The sequence below is a fragment of the Typopeltis vanoorti genome, chromosome 24 (genome assembly GCF_054136105.1).
Source record: "Typopeltis vanoorti isolate ZY-2024b chromosome 24, IOZ_Tvanoo_1.0, whole genome shotgun sequence".
Taxonomy (NCBI): domain Eukaryota; kingdom Metazoa; phylum Arthropoda; class Arachnida; order Uropygi; family Thelyphonidae; genus Typopeltis; species Typopeltis vanoorti.
Genome location: NC_143572.1, coordinates 77,529,091 through 77,553,852, shown reverse-complemented (window position 1 = coordinate 77,553,852; position 24,762 = coordinate 77,529,091). Strand labels below are relative to the sequence as shown.

General features: G+C 41.2%; 1 protein-coding gene across 2 annotated transcripts in view; it reads left to right on the top strand.

The window, feature by feature from the left end:
• The window catches only part of LOC150093420 (neuroligin-4, X-linked-like), a 137,667-nt gene that overhangs the window by 96,737 nt on the left and 16,168 nt on the right, over nucleotides 1–24,762 (top strand). The window contains exons 2-3 of one of the 2 annotated variants that reach the window (XM_090413560.1): nucleotides 22,963–23,112; nucleotides 24,541–24,726. In XM_090413560.1, the coding sequence (XP_090269686.1) occupies nucleotides 22,963–23,112; nucleotides 24,541–24,726 (336 nt within the window). The remainder of the gene's footprint in view (nucleotides 1–22,962; nucleotides 23,113–24,540; nucleotides 24,727–24,762) is intronic. The other variant, XM_090413561.1, reaches the window with a different exon arrangement.

Sequence of the window (24,762 nt, the reverse complement as noted above, 5' to 3'; positions counted from 1 at the left end):
TTTTGCAGCATAAACAAATTCTGAGATTACAGCATCAGTCCGGCTAATTCATCCAATTGAAAAGCTCTTTTAAACAGGTTTTCCAATTTTTGAATGGAATTCGAACCCATAGCGTCTCTCTCGCTATGTGGTTGGAGATTTAAAGCTTTATTAATCTGATGCTTTGATGGCTTTGAGCCAGCACCGACTCCTCCAATTACGTCGCAACAAAATAGCTTTGTGTTGAAGACGTGGAAATTCTGACATGCACTGGGTAAAAAGTTTGACGACCCTGTTGATAATACGGATTGTAAGTACGGTTCGGTGATCCTCGCAGAAAGATGGGACTTGTATCCGGCCTTGAATGAGTTCCTCTTTGAATCCGATACCATGCTCAAGCAATCATCGTCAATCCTACTTCGAATCTACACCCTGAAGCACATCGGCGTCCACGTACTTCTGATTATTGAAATGTTGTCGAATTTTTCAAAATTGTATTTTAGGAATTAACTTCCGAAACCCAAATGAAATTCTCTTCCAGCAGAAATGCGAACAGCTGTAGGAATCGTAATTTTGAAACCGCTGTGATTAAATGGATTTTGTTGAAATTTGACAATCCATTTCTTTGCTAAAGTGTGTCGAGCCATTTCAATTTTTTTTATAAACCGAATAACTTTCAACACCTAACGGATGACAAACGGAGACAGAAAAGTGCGAAATTATGAACCGAAATAGTGTAGAATCGAGTAATTTTAAAGCACAACTCGACGGACTCTTCTGCAGTTGCTATCCGAGGTGAACAAGGTTCACTTTGAAAGAACAAATCTATTATTACAATAGTTGTCATTGCCATTATTAGAATTATGTACCCATACAGGCACACCCACAAGTAAAGCAAGCTCTTTGAACTAATTCGACTTCTCTCCTTTGAAGTGCGATCATCCTAATAGCATGCAGCGATTGTTCAGTGGAAGGATCGCAGCTTGGATTGTGGCTCTGTCGTGTCGTGTTCGCTTCAAAAAGTGACCGATTACTTCCATGATGTCTTGAAATGATTTCACTTGGAGAAAAGGAAGAAGTAGTCGGGAATCCCACTGAGCTAGAAGATACTCACAGGTTCCTGGAAGGACCAGGATGCCGAAGACCAATTTTTTTCATTTTGGCTTCGGAAAAAATTCCTGATGCACAACCCCTTCGCGTTTCAGAAAAAGCGATCAGCGTTTCTCTTGAATTAATCACCGTTTCTCTGAATGCCATTGTATTCGAACATTTCTTTCATCTCTACGTGGGACATCCCAGCTTGTGGTAGAGGGGACTTTTCGGCAATTGCTGGCTAATTTCTTTCATTCCCATATTCTGTGCTTTACTTTTCTTTAGCCTTTTTGACTCTCCTCTTCCAGACCACCATCACTGGGATTCACCTCGTCAATATCTGTAAAGGGAGATCATGGTTTGTCTTGCATTACTTTAATGTCTGCTTCGGCAAGACGGGCAGTCCAGGAGGTTCCGAGAAGGACGAATCATATACTGGGTTTGTCTCCACGGATCAACAATGGTTGTAGTAAATCTCCTTCCGCATGGTCCGGTCTTGCTATGGCACTAATATGGAATCCACGTTAATCCTGGTGTTCCGCTTCCCAACTGAGCAATTCGTTCAGGTTGAGGTGGGAGTCACTGCTGCTTAATTTTCTCTCCTTTTGAGAATGTCCTTCATCCTTAGCAGAATAAATGACTCGTTTTCATTGTGACTACACCTCAGTAAAGGAGGTAAACCTACAGTACATCCATACCGTGGGGGGGGGTCTACAGAATGTTTTCTACTTTTGTTAATTTTGCACCCTCTGTCCAAAAAGTTTCATTTTATTTACAATTTATTGTTTATGTAGTCGAGAAACTCTGCTCTATATAGCAATCATGGGACTATTTTCGAACCATTTCATTCTTCCAATATCTTGGCTGGTGAAGAAATTCATCTCTCATCTAAAGAAAATTACAAACGTGCATTCACCATAGCTTGATACACTATTCACAGGATCAACCAGGAAGGTGCACACAATTTTTTTTCTGATTATAAACTCGAGAGCTTAACGTCAGTTTGGGAACACATCACCCTTCAGTATCCGATAGGGTTTATAAGGGTTGGCATGATCCCGAAAGCTGTCAAGAAACTTCGTTCATGTAGAAACCTTCAAAATACCTCCTAGTTGAAACATCATTCAATCACGGTAATTCTACTGAACTTTCTTTAAATTCTTTAAATTAGAATTTTCATTCTCGCCATCTCTGACAAAGATATTTGCTTCAAATTTAAAGATCAAGAAGTGACAGCCTTATAAAAAGGATGATATCTTGGCACCGAAAGGAATATCATCCTTGCGTTTAACACATCAAAAGCTCCAACAGTGAAAGCAGGATATTTTGGCTGCCCTTTAGGTTCCACATTAGGAACCCTTTGCACTCTTTCAAATATCAGAAATAGAACACAGCACTGCAAATGTCAATGGGAACATTAGCACGTTCATCTCTCCCACCCTGTTACAATTATGTCATCCCTGAGTCGTATTAGTTGTTTGCGATCTTCACAGAGCGAATCATAGAAAAAATGAACGTGGCCTCGCTACTGAAAACCGCTACATCAAAATCTTCTTAACCCGCTAGTTACAAAAATAATAGAATGTACACCTCAAAGAACAAACGACATGCCTCAAAACCCATTAACAGGTGGATGGATGTTTTGACACCTCCCCAACTGGAAAATAAAAGCATAAAAATGCCTAATTTCGGAGTGGAAATTGACGTCTTGGATATTTTTCGTGAGAAGGAAGAGATGGATTCTGGTTTCCACAATTCTCTAAAAAATAAAAACACAAGACCGATAAAAGCAGATCTTCACAAAAAGGATTCAAATACACCTAACATAAATAACTAACAAATTCCTATGTAATCATTGCAGATTCCATAAAAACATGTATGATATCAAGGTCTTGCAGGAACATGACTTAATGTGTCTCTGTCTGCACGAGACGTAGTTGAAACTTGCTGAGGATTCTACATTACATCATACTTCTGATGCGCAAAGACAGGCTGGGAGGTGGGGACGGACCTTCCAAGGCGTAATTGCCATCCTTGTAGGCCCAAACCGAGCCCAGAAGAAACGAGATGGTGAAACATACCGATCATCGTTTCTACAAGAAAAGGGAGGTCCGCAAACTTCAACTTTAAACGTTACGTATTTGCTGTTGAACTAAACTGCAGAAGAACAACCTCCTACAGTATCTAATCCCTCTAGACGATGAAAACGTTTTTCCATCTTTTTCATTTCTTCAATATGAGGTATATAAAAAGAGCATTGCAGCACGCCATCGACCATCTTGTCACCTCCGATTTGTGAGTTTTCTCCACAGAAAAGCATTTGTGCGCATTTTTGCTTTCTTCAGTCAAACGCAGTCGCCATCTTGACCTCCAGTCAGGAGGCGACTCCAGGTCCGGATAGCGACAGAAACACTGCTCCTGGTACTTACGTTTGATTTGAAATGCACTCTAAAACTTCTATCCACAAACGTCAGTTACAGAATAAGTGTCGGAGATAAATGAACATCCTCCTCAACTGGCCGATGTTCGCTGTCTGTCTTTTCAGAGTGCTTATCGTTCAAGACTGGGTTGTGTGTCCAAGCGTATGCTTCTGTCCGGGACAGTACGCTATGGTAGCCGAATCCTACCTACCATTAAACAATCAGAAACGCAGTTGGAGCATTCTAAACGTATATCGCACTTTCCGAGTTTTACATCTCACTTATACGACCCATCGTTCTCTTTTCGTTGACAACAAACGCCTGCGATATTGAACACAACTGAAATCTCTTGATTTCAGTAAATCCTTTGTACTGCACACGAAAAACTCAAACTCCAGACATCACTGCAGACAATATTACACAAATGTCTCCGAACATTGCATCCGTTCACATAGCTTCTCTGTTAGGGATACGCTCCACTCCTTCCTCAGATGAGGATTAATGAGCGTTCAGAGCAGAATACTTCGAGTTTGAACCGATCAACACAGAGAAGTCAAAATCAGAGTCTCTAGAGACACCGATTGTGAAGCAACATCATAATATCTGATTTACAGGCAGAATAGCATCCATTCAGATCGCATGCGTATGTGGGAATTACACTGTCAAGCTACATGCCATAGAGATTCCATCACATAAGAGGAAGATGAAACACACCGAACCTGCATCATTTAGACACGCTCATTAAACTCTTGAAAGGCTTCAGGAAGTCTGATATGCCACACACACACACACACACACACACACACACACACACACACACACACACACACACACACACACACACACACACACACACACACACACACACACACACACACACACACACACACACACACACACACACACACACACACACACACACACACACACATCTGATGCTTTCTCGTATCCAACATCTCTCATATGAAATTTGAAGGCTTCTGTGTTGGATCCCAAACCACATCAGGATTAAAGACAACGGGGCTGCAAACTTTGTATCTAGGTCAGCTTGTCCCTTAAGATGGCATCATCTGTCCCCCTACACCACTTGCAGAGAGATTATAAGACAAAAATTAATATCCCACGGGCAAACCACGCAACAGAGAGGACAAACCGTGTGGATTAAGTCTGTAATTAAACTTTAGCAGTGCCGTCTACGTACGGAGGTGGTAGCTCTTGCACAGCTCCGCATACGTCACAACCATCTCACACACTCTTTCCTGCTGAGGGTGACATTGTTCCCACATGTGAGCATTACTAACCAGCTTTAACCGCCTCTCAGAGTTTATTAGGCTTCCTTCATCATTGTAATGAGGCATCCCTTGTTTTAGCATTTTACAAATCCTTTTATATTCAGGAGGAGTCGTCCAATACAATTTTTTTTTCAGTGTATTAATCGATTTCGTTGTATATAACTAAATTTTAAAATATAGATCATACGATTTTATTTTTATACTCTTCGCAATGTTTATTTGAACATACACAAAGGCATCGGTTGGTTTCGGAATATATTTATGCATTTAGCGACATTTTTAACACCGACCATCGATCGCGGTGCGCACACTCCAAGAAACACTCGACTCAAGGAACAACCAACAGGAAGTTAAATTGAATAGATTTCAAATAGGGTTGCGTAAAATATTTAAAATATTCTGCTCCTACACACGGCAAATGATGAATTTATAAACGGACAGAGCAAGAAAAAATATCACCAGGGAAATTAAATTCCGACGAAAATGGATTGAATACGTTCCGAGCAAGGACAGAGGCGTGATTTCAAGGGTAGCTTTGAGAAGGATCCTTCAAGGAAGGAAGGGAAAAGGACTAAACTAACTTGTCAGAGAAAATGACAGAAAAGGAAAGAAGGTCTGGCTGAGAAAGTAGCAGAATTATGAGGGTGGTCTGAAAAGTTCTCGGCCTAACAATGCAAAAACGAATTCATAATTTCAAAATTATTTTTTATTTTTCAACATAATCTCCCTTACGACTAATACATTTATTCCAGCGATGCTCCAGCGCCATTATCCCGTCCCAGTATTGTCTCTCAGTAAGATTTGCAAAATACCCCTCTACAGCTGCAATCACCTCTTAATTCGATTAAAAACTCTGACCAGCGAGGAAAAATTTTAGTTTTGGGAAGAGACAGAAGTCAGAGGAAGCCAAATCTGGGGAATAGGGTGGATATTCCAACAATTCATAGTGCGGATCCCTTAATTTTCTCATTGCCAAAACACCTTTGTGGGCAGGTGCATTGTCCTGATGAGAGATGGTTTTTTCCTTCTGCAAACCGGGTCTTTTCTCACGAATGTTTTCGTCTAATCTGGTTAAAAGATCGAGATAACATTCCTCGGTTATTGTTTTATCCTTTTCAAGATCATTAATAAACAAAATGCTTTTAGCATCCCAAAACACCGATGCCATGACCTTTCCTGCTGATGGAACCGACTTTGTCTACTTTGGCCCTGAACAATCGGCTTCTGTTCACTGTTTTGACTGCTGTTTGGATTCTGATATGTACGAGTTTGATGTGTTCTAGTGTGTGTGTCGTATTTCATCTCTTACTCTTTGCACTCGGAGTCCTAATGGTGAATTTTTCTTATTTTGTGACCGCACATTAGGCTTAAGTGCGTAGTTCTTTGGAATGAAATATTTTCCACATTAACATGCCGTCGTGATTTCTTACATTTAGCAACAGAGAACAATTTGTATATAACACCGGGTAAGAATTTGATGTTTTTTGCGTCATTGCTTTAGTTACACGGAACATTTTTTTCAAAGGGGCCACACAACGACAAGTGAGGGTTTGATTATGCCGATATTGGGATCATAGCGTAGCAAAATTATGCATTGTCATATCTGTCTCAGTTTGCGTGTCTACGTAGTGGGTTGTTTGGTTTATTTTCTTCCTAAGTAGAATTCATCGGACATTTTGATTAAAAAAAAGCTTCATAGAAAAAAAAAACAAAACACGTGACCTAAAGTGTACTGCAGTCTTCATTACGATGTTTATGCTGCATGGTTTTATTTCCTGCAATAAAACAGAATCTTTTAATTCGTTTGTTTTTTATGGTCAGCTGCTTAAGCCATCGACTTGAATTTTCGGCGATGCGTGCGACGATCCCAAAGTACAATCAACTAGAAGACCCAAACACTCAGATTTCCTTCCTTTTATTGCCAGTTTGAATTGCCAAAGAATTGCATTTGATGAAGGTCGAGTTTTCTCTAAAAGGCTTTGGATGGCGTAACAGAATGTCAAAATCGGAATGAAGAAATTTGATAATGAAAGAAAACGCAATTTTCTTTATACGTAGCTGGAAGACACGCACACGTTGTCTGAGCGATCCTAAAACTTACCGAGATTGTCCCTCGGGATTGGCGATAGGTTTCAAAGAGTCCGCTGATGTTCTTTCTAATGGACGACTTGAACAAATCGTGTCCACTTTCTCCAGCACGAGATCTCACTCTCAGGAAAACTTATCTGGGCAAAGAGATGATATTGACAAATCACCGACCGCTTTCTGTTGACGGGAAGGCTTAGTCCCACCCCATCCTCGTTCACCCCACCTCATAATCACCCCGTCAAGGATTTATTTTTTCTTGTACTTCCAACTGCCGACGAAGGAATCCGAGGGTGATTTAAGAGATGTTTGTGCAACTCCCAACGGCGAAACAAAAAAAACCTCCATAAGAGAAGTGAAAATGGACTTTTTAGTTGCTCACGAGGGGATTGAGGAGATTAAGTTCTCTGATGCTTTCTGAGTAAACAGGATATACCACAGGAGTCTGCGTGTGGGATGTAACAAGCGCTACCGATTTGGTGTTGGTATCTTCGTATGTCGTCGACTGGAGCCAACTTTACAGAATAACGGACTTATTAATATTTTTTGTTTGTTACAAGAAAGAGAAACAAAATTTTGCCGTATACTCGGATGTCGGATAAAATCCAAGGATTTTGTGAAACGCAAAGTATGTTTAAGGGAAGAGAAACGTGTCGTACAGGAGCTGATCCCGTACCCATAATACATCATCGTAACTATTCCAGAAACGCATTCGGCAAAAAATTTCAAACGCATCATTTGTTAGCGCCCAGGTTGCGTAGTGCTCGAGTTTTTTCTTTCTTTTAGTTCAAAAGAATTCCACGAAATTTATGTTTCCTGTTCGGTTCTCGCAAGTCTTACGACGTAGGTTAAAAACGACGTGAGCATCTTTGACGCGTAACTGGAATCCAATACACATTAAGTGATGGGAGTATCTTTCCACTGAATATGATATAAGGCTTGCTAGTTGCTATGGCAACATTTGTAGAAGCCGCGAATGCTCGTGCACATGATATACATATAGAAGACTGTTGCGTTTTTATCTGGCTTTTCCATTCCCCAATTTTCATCCGTTCAAGATGGGTTGAGTACCATGATTAAGGGCTTTGGGCAGTTTAATGCAGTCGGCTTGCCGTTCCTCTTCTGCGTCCCTCTAGGAGTAAGCATTTTGTGACTGTAGATCGGTGTGTGTTCACGGAGCCAGCGCGCCTGTTCTGAGGGACAAAAACTCTGAGTTTCCAGAAGAAAAAACCTTCTACCCCCGTATGAGACCGGTTCACTCACCATTTGATTTGAAACGCTTGCTAAAAGTCCCTCCCGTCAGACAGCTTTCGAATCTGGGTCTTTTTAACCAAAAGGCTCGTCCATACTAACTGCGCTATGGCGGCACTATCTAGGTTATCAAACCCACGAGAATATCGGGCTTTTGCCAGTCGCTGTGGTTGCAGAGAAAATATGCAGTTGGACTGCATTCACTGTGACGCGAAGTCGTCAATGTTCAGAATTTCTTTTTGAAAACACAAACAGCTTGTTCATTTCAAAATTACACTAAACACATAAAGATTGTAAAAACGTAAAAGTAAAAAACAACCCCGATCAAACGGCAAATAAAAAAAAAAAGGATTTCCACAGAATCTTTTTATCTGAATACTTAAAGGCCTCCACTTTAAACCAATCTCCATTACCCGGGCCATCAATTTCGTAGATTAAAAAGATATTTATTAGTACGAGGGCAAAAAAGAGTACATTCGGAAACTCCGTAGAAAACAGAACAAGCAACTGCTGCTCGAACTTCACCCCAGAGAGATGCCTCTAACAAAACAGACAGTGTATTTGAGGAACGAAGCACCTGTCCAGTCAAGCCTGGTATTGAGGTCTTCCAGCTGTTATGCGCATCATCGCCGTGAGGCGGCGATACCTCTCTGCACGTTGGTTTTCAAAGATATCAACGAGTTCGTTGTTGCTCATCAATACCTGGCTTACTACCGTCTCGAGTTAGTCGATCTCTCCCTATGTTATGAAATCATCAGCTATAATGACGTACTCAAAGTCACCTGCCGAAAGGTGGTGCTGCAGTATAAATTCACAGAATTTTCTGTGATATAAACACTCAAGAAAGAATGTTGTGAATTTGTATTTCTAGATGAACCTACAGGGCGTAGCGTAGTGCTTCTGCAATCGACCCGAGTATGCGGAACTGAGGCTGACCCCCTGCGCCATGATCTTGAGTTGAGGAGTGTGCCGTTCATAGAGATATTTCGCCCATCTTGCCGAAAGTTTAGACGTAAAAGCGTTGTTAGTTCCTTGAAGGAAGATTACGTTTGCATAAATGGCGTCGCGCTTGCTCAAGAAGCAGCTTATCTCGTTTATCAGAGGGACGTCTTCGTGCATTTAGGGATATGATGCATGTTGGGTTTTATAGTAACTGATGTTGGTATAGATCAACAAACCCTTAGTGCATCCCCCTTTGGCCCTGATGACCTCTTCTCTACTCTTTTGGTGCTTCAATTTTCAATGTAGGTCTGCAGTGCGATATTTGAGGGCTGTTGATAAATTGAGTACGCAATTTCGTACGGAATCCTTATTTATAAAGAAGTTCGCTTTGGCTTCTTCACTCTTTCGAGCACTTTTTATTCTTATTTGGTGTGTCAATCGGAAGATTTCTGTCCACATTTGGAAGTTTTTGCGCTTTCTTAAAGTTCTGAGTTTGCAGAAGACTGGATTAATGATTTGCCCCTGTTTGGGAAGCCTCTGCGTGATGTTCTCGTGGTCATCCCTGATGCAGGAGATATTTACAATATCTCCAGCATCATTGTTGCATCCTGCAACAATAAACTGGCTATTCTGTTGTGTTTGGGGGAGTTTTCCACTAGAACTGCTAAATCCTTCTGTGATTGTTTTGCTTTTCCCATTCTGAGGTTGGTTGAGGGGTCAGTTATAATATTTTCCTTAGTTCCTTGCTGTAATTATTTTTCTATTCCTCTGGTTTGTTTTCTTAGCAGTATTTTAAGATAAATTGACAGCAGCTTTTCCTACGGAGAAATATAGGGATATTTCTTCCCACTACGACCCCTTTGGTCACTGTGCAACACCTTTATGATGTGAAGTGAGTGCGTCACTGTTAGCGAAATGCGCTTGTCTACGAAAACTTCTGATGTGTCAAACTCGGGCTTGGTTGTGATTGCTGACAGCATTTTTGCATTTTTCCAGTTTTCCAACTGATCCTCGTTTTCTAATATTCATCCGAAGGATTGAAGTATCGGAAGGAACATTTCACAGCGTTACTTTTGTTAGTTCCCCTGCTCTCGGAGCCGTTTCTCAGTGAGGGGGTCCTTACGTCTGCTCCCTTTGCGGTCCTGCTGTGTCCGAATGCAACTAAAATCTATCCGTGTGATTGCAGAAGCAATGGTGATTTTCTCTTTTTTTTTGGGGGGGGGGGGTTCGAACTTTACAATGACACTGAAATACACTTCCTAAGGGGTGCTTTCTTTGGTGGCGAGAAAGTAAAATTTTTCTTTTCTAGTAACGGGATTGCCCACTCAAGCCTTATTATGTTCATTATTTGCTTCTGTGAAGTATTTTTGTACGTGAAAGCAGCGAGTTTGGTGGCAGAAATTTTTTGTAACAAATGTAGCTGAAATTAGGGTAAGAATCGAATTTCTGAAATTAGAGTAAGAATCAGGAGGCCTCTGCTCATCATTCCGACGGTCAACCGGAAGGAGATCTTTGCTCTTGTACTTTCCTTGTTGTAGGATCCTATTCAGTTGGCATGGTTACGCTAATCCTTCCCAGGATGTATCCGGGAGCGAACAGTTCAGATGTCCTCGAAAGATCGAAGGAGAAAGAAGAAGCGATGGCGTTAGAACTCTGAAGCACTTGCGACATTGTGATGCGGAATCACTAAAACCGTTTCTAAGAAACACTTGGCGGGGAGTAAATATGGAAAAACAGTAAAAATAGTTCTCGGAAAGCTGAAGATATCTTGGTAAAACTGCGTTTTTCTTATGGAATGCCGTAAAGGAATAGAAGGAAAGTCGGAGCGAATCGTGGTGCGTCCGACAGTCTTTAAATCAAATTCAGTGGAACAATTTCGAACAAAATCGCACGAAATATTCTTAAATTCACCTGCCTTGGTGGTAACCTTTGTTACCACCCGAAGAAACAAGAAAACCTTCACGGCAGCCTCAGTAATCCTCATCGAAGCCACGTTCCGAATGGTGTTCGAAGAATTCGTAAACGCCAGAACGTCTTTCAAGGCATAGCCAGGTTGTGTTGTTCATGAAACTCTCTAATTACAAAGAATACAAGCAGTTCGCATATTCTTGATGAACTTTTGCGTACTCCCTAACGTTGATTTTAATTTTAAAGGTCAAACCTGAATCACCCGAGCAGAGCACTGCAGTACGAAAGCAAATCCCTCTTCCAGAAAAGGAAACCATTCAACTACTTAAAAATCGTCACCAATAGGTCACGTGATCCTCCCCCTCCTCACGAAATTCATTCGACTGCATTCCAAAACGTCATTCACATCGCGAACACCTACATACCATACACTAGGAGATTATGAACTTCAGTCGGTTTCGATTATGCCATTTGGATAGAAATACCCGGGTTCAAATCCGTCTAGGAGCCTCCTTGGCTCATTAGAGAGTTCAAAAGCTCTTATAAAGGTTGTAGACGGAATTCGAATTCAGATCTTTCCAAACAAAGGCCTGGCTACGAATTCCATGTAGGACGCGAAGAACCTTTATTAGGACTTTTCAACTGAAGGTGAGTTATCCGGTTTCATTCGGAGGTGGAGGGGATTCATCTTCCCGGCAACTCGGGTTTTCGGAAAGAGAACCCACACACAATTAACAGACATAATACACTGACCTTTTCCTTTGGTTATAAATCCTAAAACAACCAACCCGAAACCCTCTCAGACTTATCCCCGAGGATAACGCCTACTACAGAAGGCATGTGGACGATACTTTCTTCGTTAGAGCAGCGCGTAGCAATAATCTGTTTGCAAACTTCAATGGAGGTCATTCATCTTATCCAATGGAAAAATTTTTGATCCTTATTCATTCTTTCCTCTACATTAAAAACTTGATGCTCCAACAGTCAGCTAAGCATCTACACTTGCACATCCCCCAGTGCAACATCAACAACAATTCATCAACAAATCCTGCTGTAAACTGATCGGTTTCTAATTCGCGGTACCTCACCTCACTTATAGAGGACAACATCAATACGAGCCAAACCCGAAAAACCCACACGCAACCCAACCACAACAAATAACATGCTTTCAGTTCACTAAGCAACTTAGAAACAACATACGAGGAAACATTCGAAAATAGTGTTTCACATCACACACACGTACTCACACACACGCACACACAAAACATCAACAACAAAATCGGAAGAACAACATAAAAAAACGGATCAATAACAAAAGAATTCTCTCCTAGCATCAGAAGCAGACTCTCCAGCCGAAAAAACACGCCATTTCTCCAGGTTTAACAACACTACTAACAGGACACGGAAAACTAAGACACTGCTTACACAGATTCCATATCCTGGAATCACCATCACGCATTTGTAGTCCACATCTTCAACAGACTGTTGACCACATACTTTAGGACTATCAGCTATTGGACTCCATCTGGATGCCCCTAATGCAACACGTCATTACTTCTGGAGACAAGTGGCCAGTGTCAAAACAGAGACTTATGGAAAAGTATTACTCAGAATTAATTAAATTTGCCAATAAGATCAGCATCCAGTCGTTGTAAAGTAACATAAATTACTGATATTGCATGAATTGTATAGTGTAAATATAAATATGGATGTAAAGGTCGGAATATGTACAGATAGATGTAAAAATGTAAATATGAATATTGATACAAAATTGGAAAAGTAAATGTTAATCAGTACATGGTACGTACGTGTAATATAAATATTGTTATGCAATGGAGCAACTAGGAATAAATTACCCTCCTGGTGGGGTTACTATTGGGAGGAAAACGAAAACACACACACACACACACACACACACACACACACACACACACACACACACACACACACACACACACACACACACACACACACACACACACACACACACACACACACACACACACACACACACACACACACACACACACACACATCGCTTCAACTCCTCTCCTTCGAAGTCTCTAGCAACAAAGAACAAAACAAACTTAAAGACAAAGAACTCATCCCTAGTGAAATATAAAGAAATACATCAGACTTCCAACTTCGACCACTTAGCGTCCGGGCACATTCGATCTCTGACTGTAAATAACAAGGATCAAGGATGCGCCATTACCTGATCTCTGTAGCCCGCAAGAGGTCCTCATCGTATATGATGGGCGCGCGCGCGCGTGTGTGTGTGTGTAGTGTTTCATGTAGATATTCTCCGATTTTTACTCCACTTGGTACTCCCCTTATTGTCATTTTGTGCAAAAAATACGTGACTACAACAATCTTTTCCTTTTTTTTTATTGACATCAGTCCCAAGACGTTGTTATACACGAAAAGGTAGGATCCACCTTTCCTAAGATTGCGCCCTTAACATCTCCCCTTCTTCCCATTTTCTCAACTTTTCCACTCACCTTCTTGTCCTTTGTGTTTTGTTTTCCGTTTTTTTGATCCTTCATACTAACAGTCTACTAACAGTGCACGCGGCAAGAAAACGTCTCTCCTGAATAAAAACGAGAACTGCTACAAGCAAGCACACTTTCGCACGAGTTACTTCTGTGCAAACAAACCGCGTGTCCTAGCAGACAGTTCCGAAATAAAAGTAGCCTTCCTACTGCATTACACAGAATAACAGGTTAACACCAAGAGTAACGTGAACGATTTGAAGGAGTTTATTTTTATTTCGGGGTGCTAACCTGGTTATCAGAAGTTTTTTTTTTTAAATTGGGAATTTGAATAACTATTGTTACGAATTGTCTTTTGTTAGGTTTCTTTCCCTTAAGGTGTTGTGTAGCAAAGTTTCCTGTTCCGCAATGTTCGATCTCTAGTAGCCTAATGAGGGGCTGTTTAGTAGCCTTTCTACAAAGATTTCAAAAGATTTCAATTAATTTTGATCAGAAACATGAGCTGACAATGAGCAGTACTCTCACCCCTATTCTTCAAAATCATCGCTAACCCTGAGCTCACTGTCAGTGGCGGTTAATGTTAAAGTTAAAAACCAGCTGCTTCCCACTTCAAAAACGTTCAGGGAGGTGGAGGGTTTTTCTGTCAGAAACACGTTTCTCATCCCTCAAAACAGGAAAAACAAAATACCCCTGGAAGAATGCAGTAGAGGAGGAGGAGGAAGAATGGGTGCATTAAATGGGCTAAAACCCCTCATTAGGGGTTTCAGTTGGTCTAAGGACGAACAAGAATTGAATGGATTGCAATGAATAAACACGTTATTCTATTAATGATCGGGTTAAAAGAATCCTTCTACAGATTTCATTCTTTATTTAGTAAACTATCATCAAAAAGAATTTGGGCGTAAAAATCTTTTACGTGATCAATCGTAGTTACTGATAATTAAATAAAAGGTGCTGTCGAATCTTGCCCATGCTGATCGCTCATCAAAATGGCGAATTTTCTTTCCGTAAAGTTTGGATGCTGCCACATGAATCTGAAGTCGGCACACGAATAAAAGCGAACGGAAAATCACAATAGATGCGACCGCTTCACTAGCAGAGAACCCCCCCCCCCCTGCTGTGATAATAAAGCAAATCAGCGCCTTTTAATTTCGGCTTATTTCCTGCTTGTACGTCACTCCGCTGAAGCACTGCGAGTACTCGCAACGCTCTCGCAGTGAGAATGACCTCGAGGCACCGACGATTCTCTTGGGGCGATTTTAGGAAACTCTGAAGTTTGTCTTTCCCTTATGACTACCGTGCTAATGATGTGTCGACAACGAATGTTACCATTCAGTTTGCTTCGGGTCAGCTGGATTTATTAAGGCACCTGAGAAAAACAACACCGTCTCTATGCGCGGATTTCCATGCGGTTGGCTGTCATGTTTGGAGCAGGAAAGAGATGATCGTAGAAGATGCGGTGAGAGACACAATGCTTTGCCAGATTAAATTGGTAATCTTTTTATCAGAAAGCTTTTGCTGGAATGAAAACAACAGAAAGAGAAATAAACAAGCACTTCAGGACACTTCATAACGTTCCTTGATGTAACAGAGGATGGATGTGATCCGTTTAGATAAACGGATGGTGGTTGCTACTTTAATGGTGAGGTTGGTCAAAAATGCACGAGAGGGTTGCTAGCTAGTTGTGTGGCTTAAATGTGATCTGGGGATTTCATTCATTTTGTCGTTTTTCTATCGTCTCTGACGTACTCCAAATATATGGGGTAAGAATAGTTATGTTTTGGGCATGTAGTATTTTATCTACTTCATGAGGGTTGTACCCTCCGTTGCGAATGTAATTGAGTTCTTTAGGGATACATCATTAAAACAGACAACTCTGATTCTATGAGTTAGTATTGTACGGGCGCCATATTGTTGGGATGGAAGACGGAGTGATTACTTATGCATCTTCCACTTTGTGCTCTCTTTCTATATGGAAAAAATATCTGAAAGATCTGGCAGTAGTGTGGCTAGGAAGAGAAGACAGTTATTGGATTCTTTTTGTACACTGAATTGCATTTTATGATGCGGACTATTTAAATACACTTGATCTAAATCTAATATATTCAGGTGATGCGTACATCATCTACACAGTGCATCCACAACAGGTTTCAATGTAGGTCTGTCGAGTTCTTTGTTCTCCAAGTGCTCCATATATTTCCTAAATAAAGGCAAATTCAAGTAATGTATGTTGGGGGGGGGGGGGTTGATCGAATCCGTGGTATCTGTTGTGATATCAAAGCTAATCATGATGTCTGAACTGTTAAGGATGAGGTTTTAAATAGAAGTTTAAAAGGAAGATAATTTTTTATAAGGGAGAGGAAACTGTGAGAGAACAAGTGATTCTACTAATGGGCAGCAAATTCTTTAAAGTCTCTCTCTTCCTCCTCCTCATGTGCAAATTATTCAAATTCATCATGCATGAAGATTACTTTACACGGAAAGGGAAAATATATGCAAAGAATAGATGAGACTATTAAGTTCCCGACCCTGCATCTACCCTTAAGCTCTCAACAGAACACAGAGAATAAAGCACTTCTCATAGATTTACTCAACCAGTCGTCTGGCTGTACCTTTTAGGGATGATTTGGCTCATGGTCCTTACAAGTGCATTCGTATTACATTTGGACAGCCAACATCCTAAAATGCACTTCTCAATAGAAGGATAGTCAAATAAATGGCCAGCCTTCCCAGATGCATTAATCGCCCATCTTTCGAATGATTTATCATCTTTTTCAGTTTATACAAAGCCAACATTCCCACCGGGAGATCTCTAAACAATCAATCGCAGGATCATCCGACCCAAGAAAGCGACATCCTCACATAATTCTTGCCTTGACAGTTTTAGCCGATACGATAAAAAAGAATAAACTCAAATGCATCTCTCGCGAGTCTGGAGCGAATACGTCTGCAGACATTACAGCAGTCCGACAATCAAACCACAGTTAACGTTTATCCGAAAAATAACTGCCTGCTTAAAGTTGTCGTAAAAATGAGTCGATCCGCCAACCGCCTTGTTTGAAGGTTGGCTTTTATTTATTTTTTTTCCACCCAACTGCTTCATCTCGAAATATCCCGCGAGCTCAGTCCCTCCCTCGGAGTGGAAGGTGTCGTGTTTTATGATGTCACTTTGCCACTTTTATAGGTTTCGAAGTCAGGTTGCAACTTACCAGTGCCAGTATTTATTGTCGCGTGCCTATTACTGCTCTGCCTCGCGCAGCCTTGCCTATTAATTCATAAATAACCGCTAGGAGTCGCTGATACGAAACTAAACACGGAGAAGAGCCAAGTTGCATGTGATAAATGACACAATAAAATCCCGAAAACGAGCCGGGCTTTAAGATAAAAAAAAAAAAAAAGTTTCTTAAAGTCCTCGCAGGTACGAAGAGTTGAATGTGCGGAGAAATCAACACGGACAGGCGCGCGATCGATGGCATCCCTCACTTTCACTTAGCGCTGCGTCATCCTTTACAATTCTCAGCAGTAAGAAATAACAAAGGCCATACTACCGACGATATTTTATCGGCGCCTTGTCTCGAACACGCGCTCCCTCGCCTCTGCGATGTACCGAAAATTTCCCCGTTTTTCTCGCGAGTGCTCCACCCCTCAAACGAGCATCGAGCACTTCACCTCGGCGATGTTCCTTAATTTCCAGATGCCACCTCCTTCGTCTCGAGCTGGCTTAAAGAGGGTCTGTTTTTATTATTTACAGTCGGTGTGTGTGTGTGTGTGTGTGTGCGTGTGAATCATTCAATGGATGGCGAAAGTGAAGCGGATGATAAATCATTTGACGCCAGAAACGGGGCCGAAGATAATAAATTATTTCGTGCAACTGGAACGCGTTTGTCATCAGGAAGGATTGTGTGTGTGTGTTATCGTTAACGGACGCTCATTAGCAAATTACTCTAATAGAAAGCTGCTTGTAGCCACTGCTCTACTTTGCAATCGATGTCATTACCGAAGCTTATTTACACACGCCCCGATTGAATTCTGATAATTCGCCGGGGAGGGGATCAATCAACTCCTAAATAACGATCGGGGTTTTAGGGTTCAAATATTGGATCTTCGATTTCCTAAAATCTTCATTTGTTGAGATGCTCACTTCATAATTCTTTAAGAACGTCTGCTGTTTTTTTTTTTTTTTTTTGCGAAAGGAAAAAGAATAATTTAGTCGTCGGAACATCGATTAAATGTAAAACGACTTCGTCCAGTTATACGAGTGCGAACATCGAGACTCCAAACATTCTAAAGACTCAACGAAACCTGCAAAGTACTGACTAGAACAAAGGAAAGGCAGACAAGACAGTTCCATAACAGTTCTGTTGCTGGCTGGCGGGGAAGGCTTTCGAAAGCGGAGTCAGCAGCAGCGTGTGTGTCTTTAATCTGGCTGCAAGTGTTGTCGTGTAAGGAATGGATTCGCTTTCAGATTTTTGCTTCGACACCTTTGTCTGTTAGAGATGCATTCCAGACATCCGTCGTCTGCTTTGTTTATGTCGCAATTTGCTGCCATTATTAATTCAAGTTGCCTTAATCAAATCTCCAGTACCGACGTCTGATTTAAGAGTTGCATCACGTCTCGTGGGCAGTCTTGTACCTGAATAGCTAATTCCAAGCATAACGAATCTTTGATCGGAAATTCTTTGATCTTCTTCCAGATGTTCGCAATTTCACAAAAGCAGCAGTAATTCCTGTGCAGCAAGTCTGCGGTGTTTGTGATCGTGAAATCTCAAGTGCCAATTGATTAACCTCGATAGAACGATAGTAATGTACCAGTTTTAATGAAAACTGGAAAAGAATTGTTCCGCATAGCGACAATTAGAGTTTTCTTTAAAAAAAAGTCAGTTGGTATACTAGTAAGAGAAACTGATTAGCATACTTTATGTGATCTGGAAAACAAGGGGAAGTCTGTGTGATTAGCCTCACTGATATTTCTAGTGTTTCTCAACAAGTCTACGAAAATAAGAACAATAGAGAAAGGCCGCGCCACCAGAGTCAATATACTCAACGATGTGACTGAAATTTCAAAATGAGACGAGCGCTTGAAGGTCGTGCTATTCTTTCGACACACTCGTTAAGCGCCAGATAATTATGCCCCAAATCATAATCACGTGGTCCTCATTAAGCACCCGATGATCACGATTAGAAAGAAGACAACTGTGGGAGATCGGTGTCATTATTTTGGTGCATTATTCCAGTTAGTCTTGGGTGATTAACTCCAAGATAATAATAGCTACGTAAGGAGTGTCTGCTACGAAATTCTCTCGTTCAATATGCCCTAAAATGCAGATTTAGAACGATAAAATGGAAAGCTGTGTCTCATTGATTCATTATTCTTGCTGTGTCTCTTTATTAATATTATTCCAATACTCCTCCTTTTGAGAGTAATCCTGTGCGCAATTAGCTTCCTCTCTTTCAGAACATCCTCTCAATAAATAGATGCGAAAACCAGACATCTCTGCAAGCAGTGGTTAAATTCATCCAGGACACGAATCCGGAGCATTTTTTGTTTTGTGAGTTTTCTCCCTTTACGGTAATTATGCCTACATGATTGTGTTATTATTCAACAACTGCTTACAGTTTTGAACTTGTATATAAAGCCAATATCAAAAGTCGCCTGATTATGAACGCATGATGAAAGGGACGGGGAGGTTTGGAACTTCCTGTAATGCGTTATCTTGCAGCGATTGACAAGAAAACATTATTGCAGCGGAATTTTGACAGACTCGTAGCGATATTTCGTCTTTTCGGGTTGAAAACACTGTCAGCAACAGTCAGTAACCAACAGCAGATTAGTAGTTGTTTATCAGAGCTCGTGATTGTGAGAAGCACAAAGAAAATCGTTTAATAGGTTTATGTAGGCCAGCTATTTCGACTATGGATGAGTAGTTGGTACCTTCTTTAAACGAAATAGCTCGGATGAGACTGATAATACAAAACGAGTTTGTGATGCTAGTTTGTGTGTAGTTTCTGAAGAGGGCTTCGGAGTTTATTCGTTTAGAATTTAACCACCGTCTGCAAGATAGAAAGAGAGATGTTAGATATTTGCACTTTTAGAAGAGGTCGGATAATTAGGATCCCAGAAATGGGAAGAGTGTAAGGAGTCTGTTCCAAGCGATAGAGAGACAAGGACAGACAGAGAAAAAGAGAGCGAATGTGCTGTTCAAAATAGTCCCACTTTTTGAGCTATTTTGTGGTCCAAATGTTGAACACTTGGAGAAGATGTTCGCTGACTGAACACTTTATAGTTTTGATTTTGGGTCCAGTCTCTCAATTTAAGTGTAAGGCCTGGATTAATACCACGTGACATCTTACTTATATCCGATTCCTGCGAGTGCATATCACGAGCCGAATGTTGTTGAAACTACTTCCTACTAAGCAATGTTGAGGGTTTTTTTTTCTTTATTTTTCTTTCCCTGAAGGGCAGTTCTTGGGTTGTGCGCGGAAATGGAATTTTATCAATAGCAATCGGAAGGAACTGTGCATATTCGATTTCAGTTTGCGCACTGCGATGTAATTATTTACTATCGAGGTTTGTCTCCGTTTTTTTTTTGCGGAAGGAGGCAGCGGGGGATCGATAGTTAATTTGGCTGCTCGCTTCTTTGTTGCGTTTTGTTTCTGAAGAGTTCAATCGTCCTGTTAGTGAAGCTGCAAATGATACGAGTAACGGTTGCTAGGCAATGTTATGTTGTTGTTATGCATGAGCGCCCTCCGCGGATCGATCCTTCGGAAGATTTTATTGCTCTTTATTTCATCAGATTGTGTGCTCGTTTCCTGCGTTCTTGTTTTCTAAGATGTTTGCTTTTTAATGCACGAGAGAAATCTAAGAATAAGAAATATCGATTGCTTAACTACGAACTTCCTTCGATGCGCAATCCGATCTCCTTAATTGCGCTGATTTACTCTCGATCTGCGTTCAGATGCGAGCTGCAATCGGGGCTTTTGCAATTACCGCTTGTAGGAGGAGTGAATTGGAAAGCTTTGCGGCTTTCATTGTGAGTTTATCAAGCGAGAGAAAAATTAATTCTTCTTACTTTCCACGAGGAAAGAAGGCTTAGAGATTGTCATGTCTGTCTGTCCACATCTTCGTGTCGAGAAACGTAAACTCCACTTCCTAAGCGTGTCGGTGCCCACAGAGAGCCTTCCATCATTGACTTCATACCTTGAACACGAGCAAAGAGAAAACACACGCGCCTACGAAGCGAAACTTGAAATTTCGAAAGAAACACAAAAGGCAATCACTTTAGCACCAGAAATATACGACGTTCGCGAAAATAAGTATAGAGGGCGTTGTAGAAGACTTGGAATTCAACCTCTGTAAAAATAACCACAAAGCCTGCGATTCTATTTTGTGAGTGGATTTGTGAGGTTGTCTTTTTCGTTCCAGCTACGTTTGTTTATTGCTTTGTACACAACTAATTTATCTCCGACGTTGCTTTCACTTTTTTCCCCTGATTAAGGATTCAGTTGAAGATCATTTTAACTCGGTTATTTCAATGAAATGTTTCACAGTAAACTGAATGTGACTCGCTAAGGATGATCGGAAAGGAATGCGTTAACGCCCTTCATCGTAGTTGCAACTATGTAATATAACATGAAAAGCACGCACGCACGCGCACTCTTCTGGAAGAGAGACTCAAATGTATTTCATTTAACGCAGTTCAAAGAGCTCTACAAGTAGCTTCGCAGTTAGTTAAGTAGAAGACTGAAACTGTAGGTAGAATTCATCGAAGGCCCTTCGACCAAAGGTCAGATAGCTTGTGTCATCTGGAATGGATGAGTCTTTCCTCCCGGATAAGTCTGATTTTTCATTCCAGAAACTTCTCCCTAGAACACAATAAAGTCAGACAAGAGCATCGGGGTGGGAGAGATTTTGTTTCTCTCCCGGACACTCGAGTTGTTCGTCCCTCAAAAGAGACAAACTCTCCAGGAAAAATATTTCACAGGCGTGATGCATTCGCTTGTCGAGAACAACTCTCTCAACGTTCTTGTCAGGTCAATATTGCTATATTGGATCGATATAGGGGTGGTGTTCTGGATACGCCTAGATGTGCACCACGGATTCCCAGGTACGATCTGAATTAGACCCTAAAATATCGGAAAACTGTTCTAGGATAAAAACAAAAGTGGAAACACGGCCTAGGGAATGTGAATAAGTACCTCGTGTTGGTGCAGAGCTAAGTTCTTCAGGCATCCGAAGACTAGTTCAGAATTAGAGCCCTCGCTCGCACCATCAGTAACCAACAACACATAATTCCATTTGCAGGAAATATGTTTGCGACTACAAGTGTGCCAAGATAGCCACATCCTTCCAAAAGAAGTGAAATAAAAGGCTTATGTTATTGTGCGTACATGACCCTCTTAATGTTGGCACCATCGTCGTCTTACAGGTAAGTTACTCATAATAATTACGCATAAAGAATGAAATTTCTTCGACACATCTTTAATGATGAATTACGCCCTAAATAATACCTGCAAAATAATATTTGGCTGTTTGCGTCATCCTGCAGTTAATTTGGCTCCAAGAATGGATGGTCTACGATTAACAAGCCTTGGAAGGATGTGTTACCTTCTGAACGAATTTCAGAAGGTAACATATTTAAGTTACCCATCAACGAAAAGAAACGTGCATATTTCTGTGACGTCTGCAGACATGACAGAAATATGCACGTTTCTTTTCGTTGATGGGTAACTTAAATAAAGCTATAAAACTACAGGATTAAACTAATCCTTCGACTTCAATAGTTTGCAACGAAAATATTATTGCCAGTTGGACTTCATCCTTCAGACTTGGCAAGCGTGTTCTGCGGCGAACCAACTACGTTCAAATTAGAATCGGAGTTCTAACCGCTCGAACGTTTTCCTGTGTTAAGAATAGTTAGTGCAGGACTTGTCTTCGGAGTCACTGCTGTGACTCTTGATAAGTGCAATTAGTACACCATCACCGCCACCCCTAAAGTAGAGACTTGTTCAACATATTTCTGTCATGTCTGCAGACGCGAGTGTTGTACAGACCAAGTTTCAAGCGTCTTAATGTCTTCTGTTAACGAGGTTTGGTGAGCACAATGACATCATCAAGTTTGGTATGCAGTCTGTGAACAATCTGATAGGGCATCGATGTGTCTGTGCCAGCTACGTGCACAATTTTTTTTTTTTTTTTGGAAGGGAAGCACACTTTTGACAGCAGTTGCTAAATTTAACAGTGAAGTTGTTTTCGTCCAATGGAAAAGCGAGACCACACGGAGTTCTTTCCTCTTAATATTTTGAGTGGTTCCTCAGTTAAACGAATAGGATATTTTGACTTTATCAATATGTGTACAATTAAATGTTTACAATTTCCCCCTCAAATTTTGTTCCCAACCCCCCAATATCCTTTTAACTTTTTTTTCTATTCTCTGGGCGAGAGGTCTTGTAGGAAGGGCGAATTGAAATTTTCTCTGAAGCTTTCCCCCTTCGTTCTTTCAGCTGGAAGGGACTCTGCTGGCCTACCCGTGATGGTGTTCATCCATGGCGAGTCCTACGAGTGGAATTCTGGGAATCCCTATGACGGGAGTGTCCTCGCTAGCTACGGGAAAGTGGTCGTCGTCACGATGAATTACAGGTTGGGTGTTCTAGGTGAGTCTTTCCGTTTTATTTGCCACGGTTTTAAACAGAAAGAAAAGAAAGAAAAAAAATGATATCGGTTAATGATCAAAACGTAATAAATAAATAAGTGAAAAACCAAAGTAATATTAAGTCAAAAAGTCGAACTTGGTTTTCTGATTCGCCAATAGAAAGCAATAAATACAATTTTAAATACTCCAACTGAATTTTAGAAGGCTAAAAATACGGAGAAAATAATGAATATCTAGAAAGGGTCCCCTTAAAAGCCCCAAAACGATTTTCTTTGCTATTTCAGTCGTCGTTCTTCGGTGTGCTCTGTTCAGATATTGTATTTTCCCCCAAGTGAAATATAAGTTCCCTCCCTTGTATCCGATAAGCATCTACCATACCCCCCCCCTCCCCCCCCCACACGCGAGCTGCTTGCACAACAAATCAACCTTTGTTTTTCCTCTTTTTTTTTGTCTCCTCTTCGATTGGAACCCTCCCTTCTCGTGTGTGTACAGAAGTATCTTCCCAGGCGAGTCACTTTGGTGCTCTGGAATTTGGTGCTTGTTGCTTTTATCGGAAACAGAATCGATAATTAAATTACAGCCTGCCTACGCGTCCCTTCAAGAGGTATTTCGGATTCACCTCGGTTCCCGGATGTAAAAGAAAGAACAGGGGCAGGGCAGGGAGGGCATAACGAAACAGGAAATCATATTACGAGAGCTCTGTTGGATGGGAGGAGTGTCTCTGTTTGCCATTGCTAAGTAAGACGACATTCCCATGATGCATTGCGATCGAATGCCGTCTGCGCCATCCGAAGAATTCACTCGATGTCAATAAAATCAACCGAGACAAACATAAGATGTATAAAAGAAGGGGCATTAAATAGTTCAGATGTCCCTGCGCCGTGCAAGGTTCGATCTGCTCAATGGAACGCTTGTTGCCATAGCAACTGCTTTTATAAAAGGATTACCTTTGCCCTCCCATCTGGGATGGACGCATCAGATTAACGGCTTTGCAGTGATTTTCCGGATGATAATCGTTCTCGCTTGGAGCACTTTCTGCAATTGATTAATTGGCGCTTTAAAACCGAACCAATGAGGAGGGTTTCCTTGGTTGAATGTCGAAATTGGGCGAGCACACACTCCGCTAGCGTGTCTAGAGGTGGTTAATCACATCTCCAATTGCCACGGCGGTCGCGTGGGATCCATCCCTAATGAGCGAGCGCGGTTTTCACTTCCACTTTAATAGAATTTACTTTCTGGAGGGCAGTTCATTTACAAACTTGATTCTCTTCCCGAGAATTCATTCACGCCGACTCGACAGCAGCGAAAAAGGTAATAAATGGGATTATAAGAAATCTAAATCGATTCTTCTTTCATCCCTGAAAAATACTCTTTGATTGTGTTTGTGTTCGTTGCCTTTCTTTGATGATCCCCCGACTGATCTTTTCAGGTTTCCTTCCAGCCATCGAGGGGTCCGCACGAGGAAATTACGGCCTTCTGGATCAGATCGCTTCGCTGCACTGGGTGCAGGAGAACATCGCCCAGTTCTGGGGAGACCCAAGGAACATCACTCTGTTCGGGTACGGCCACGGAGCTGCCTGCGTTAATCTGCTGATGATGTCTCCGATGGCAAAGGGTAAATCTCATTCGAATTAATTTAGTTCATTTAAAG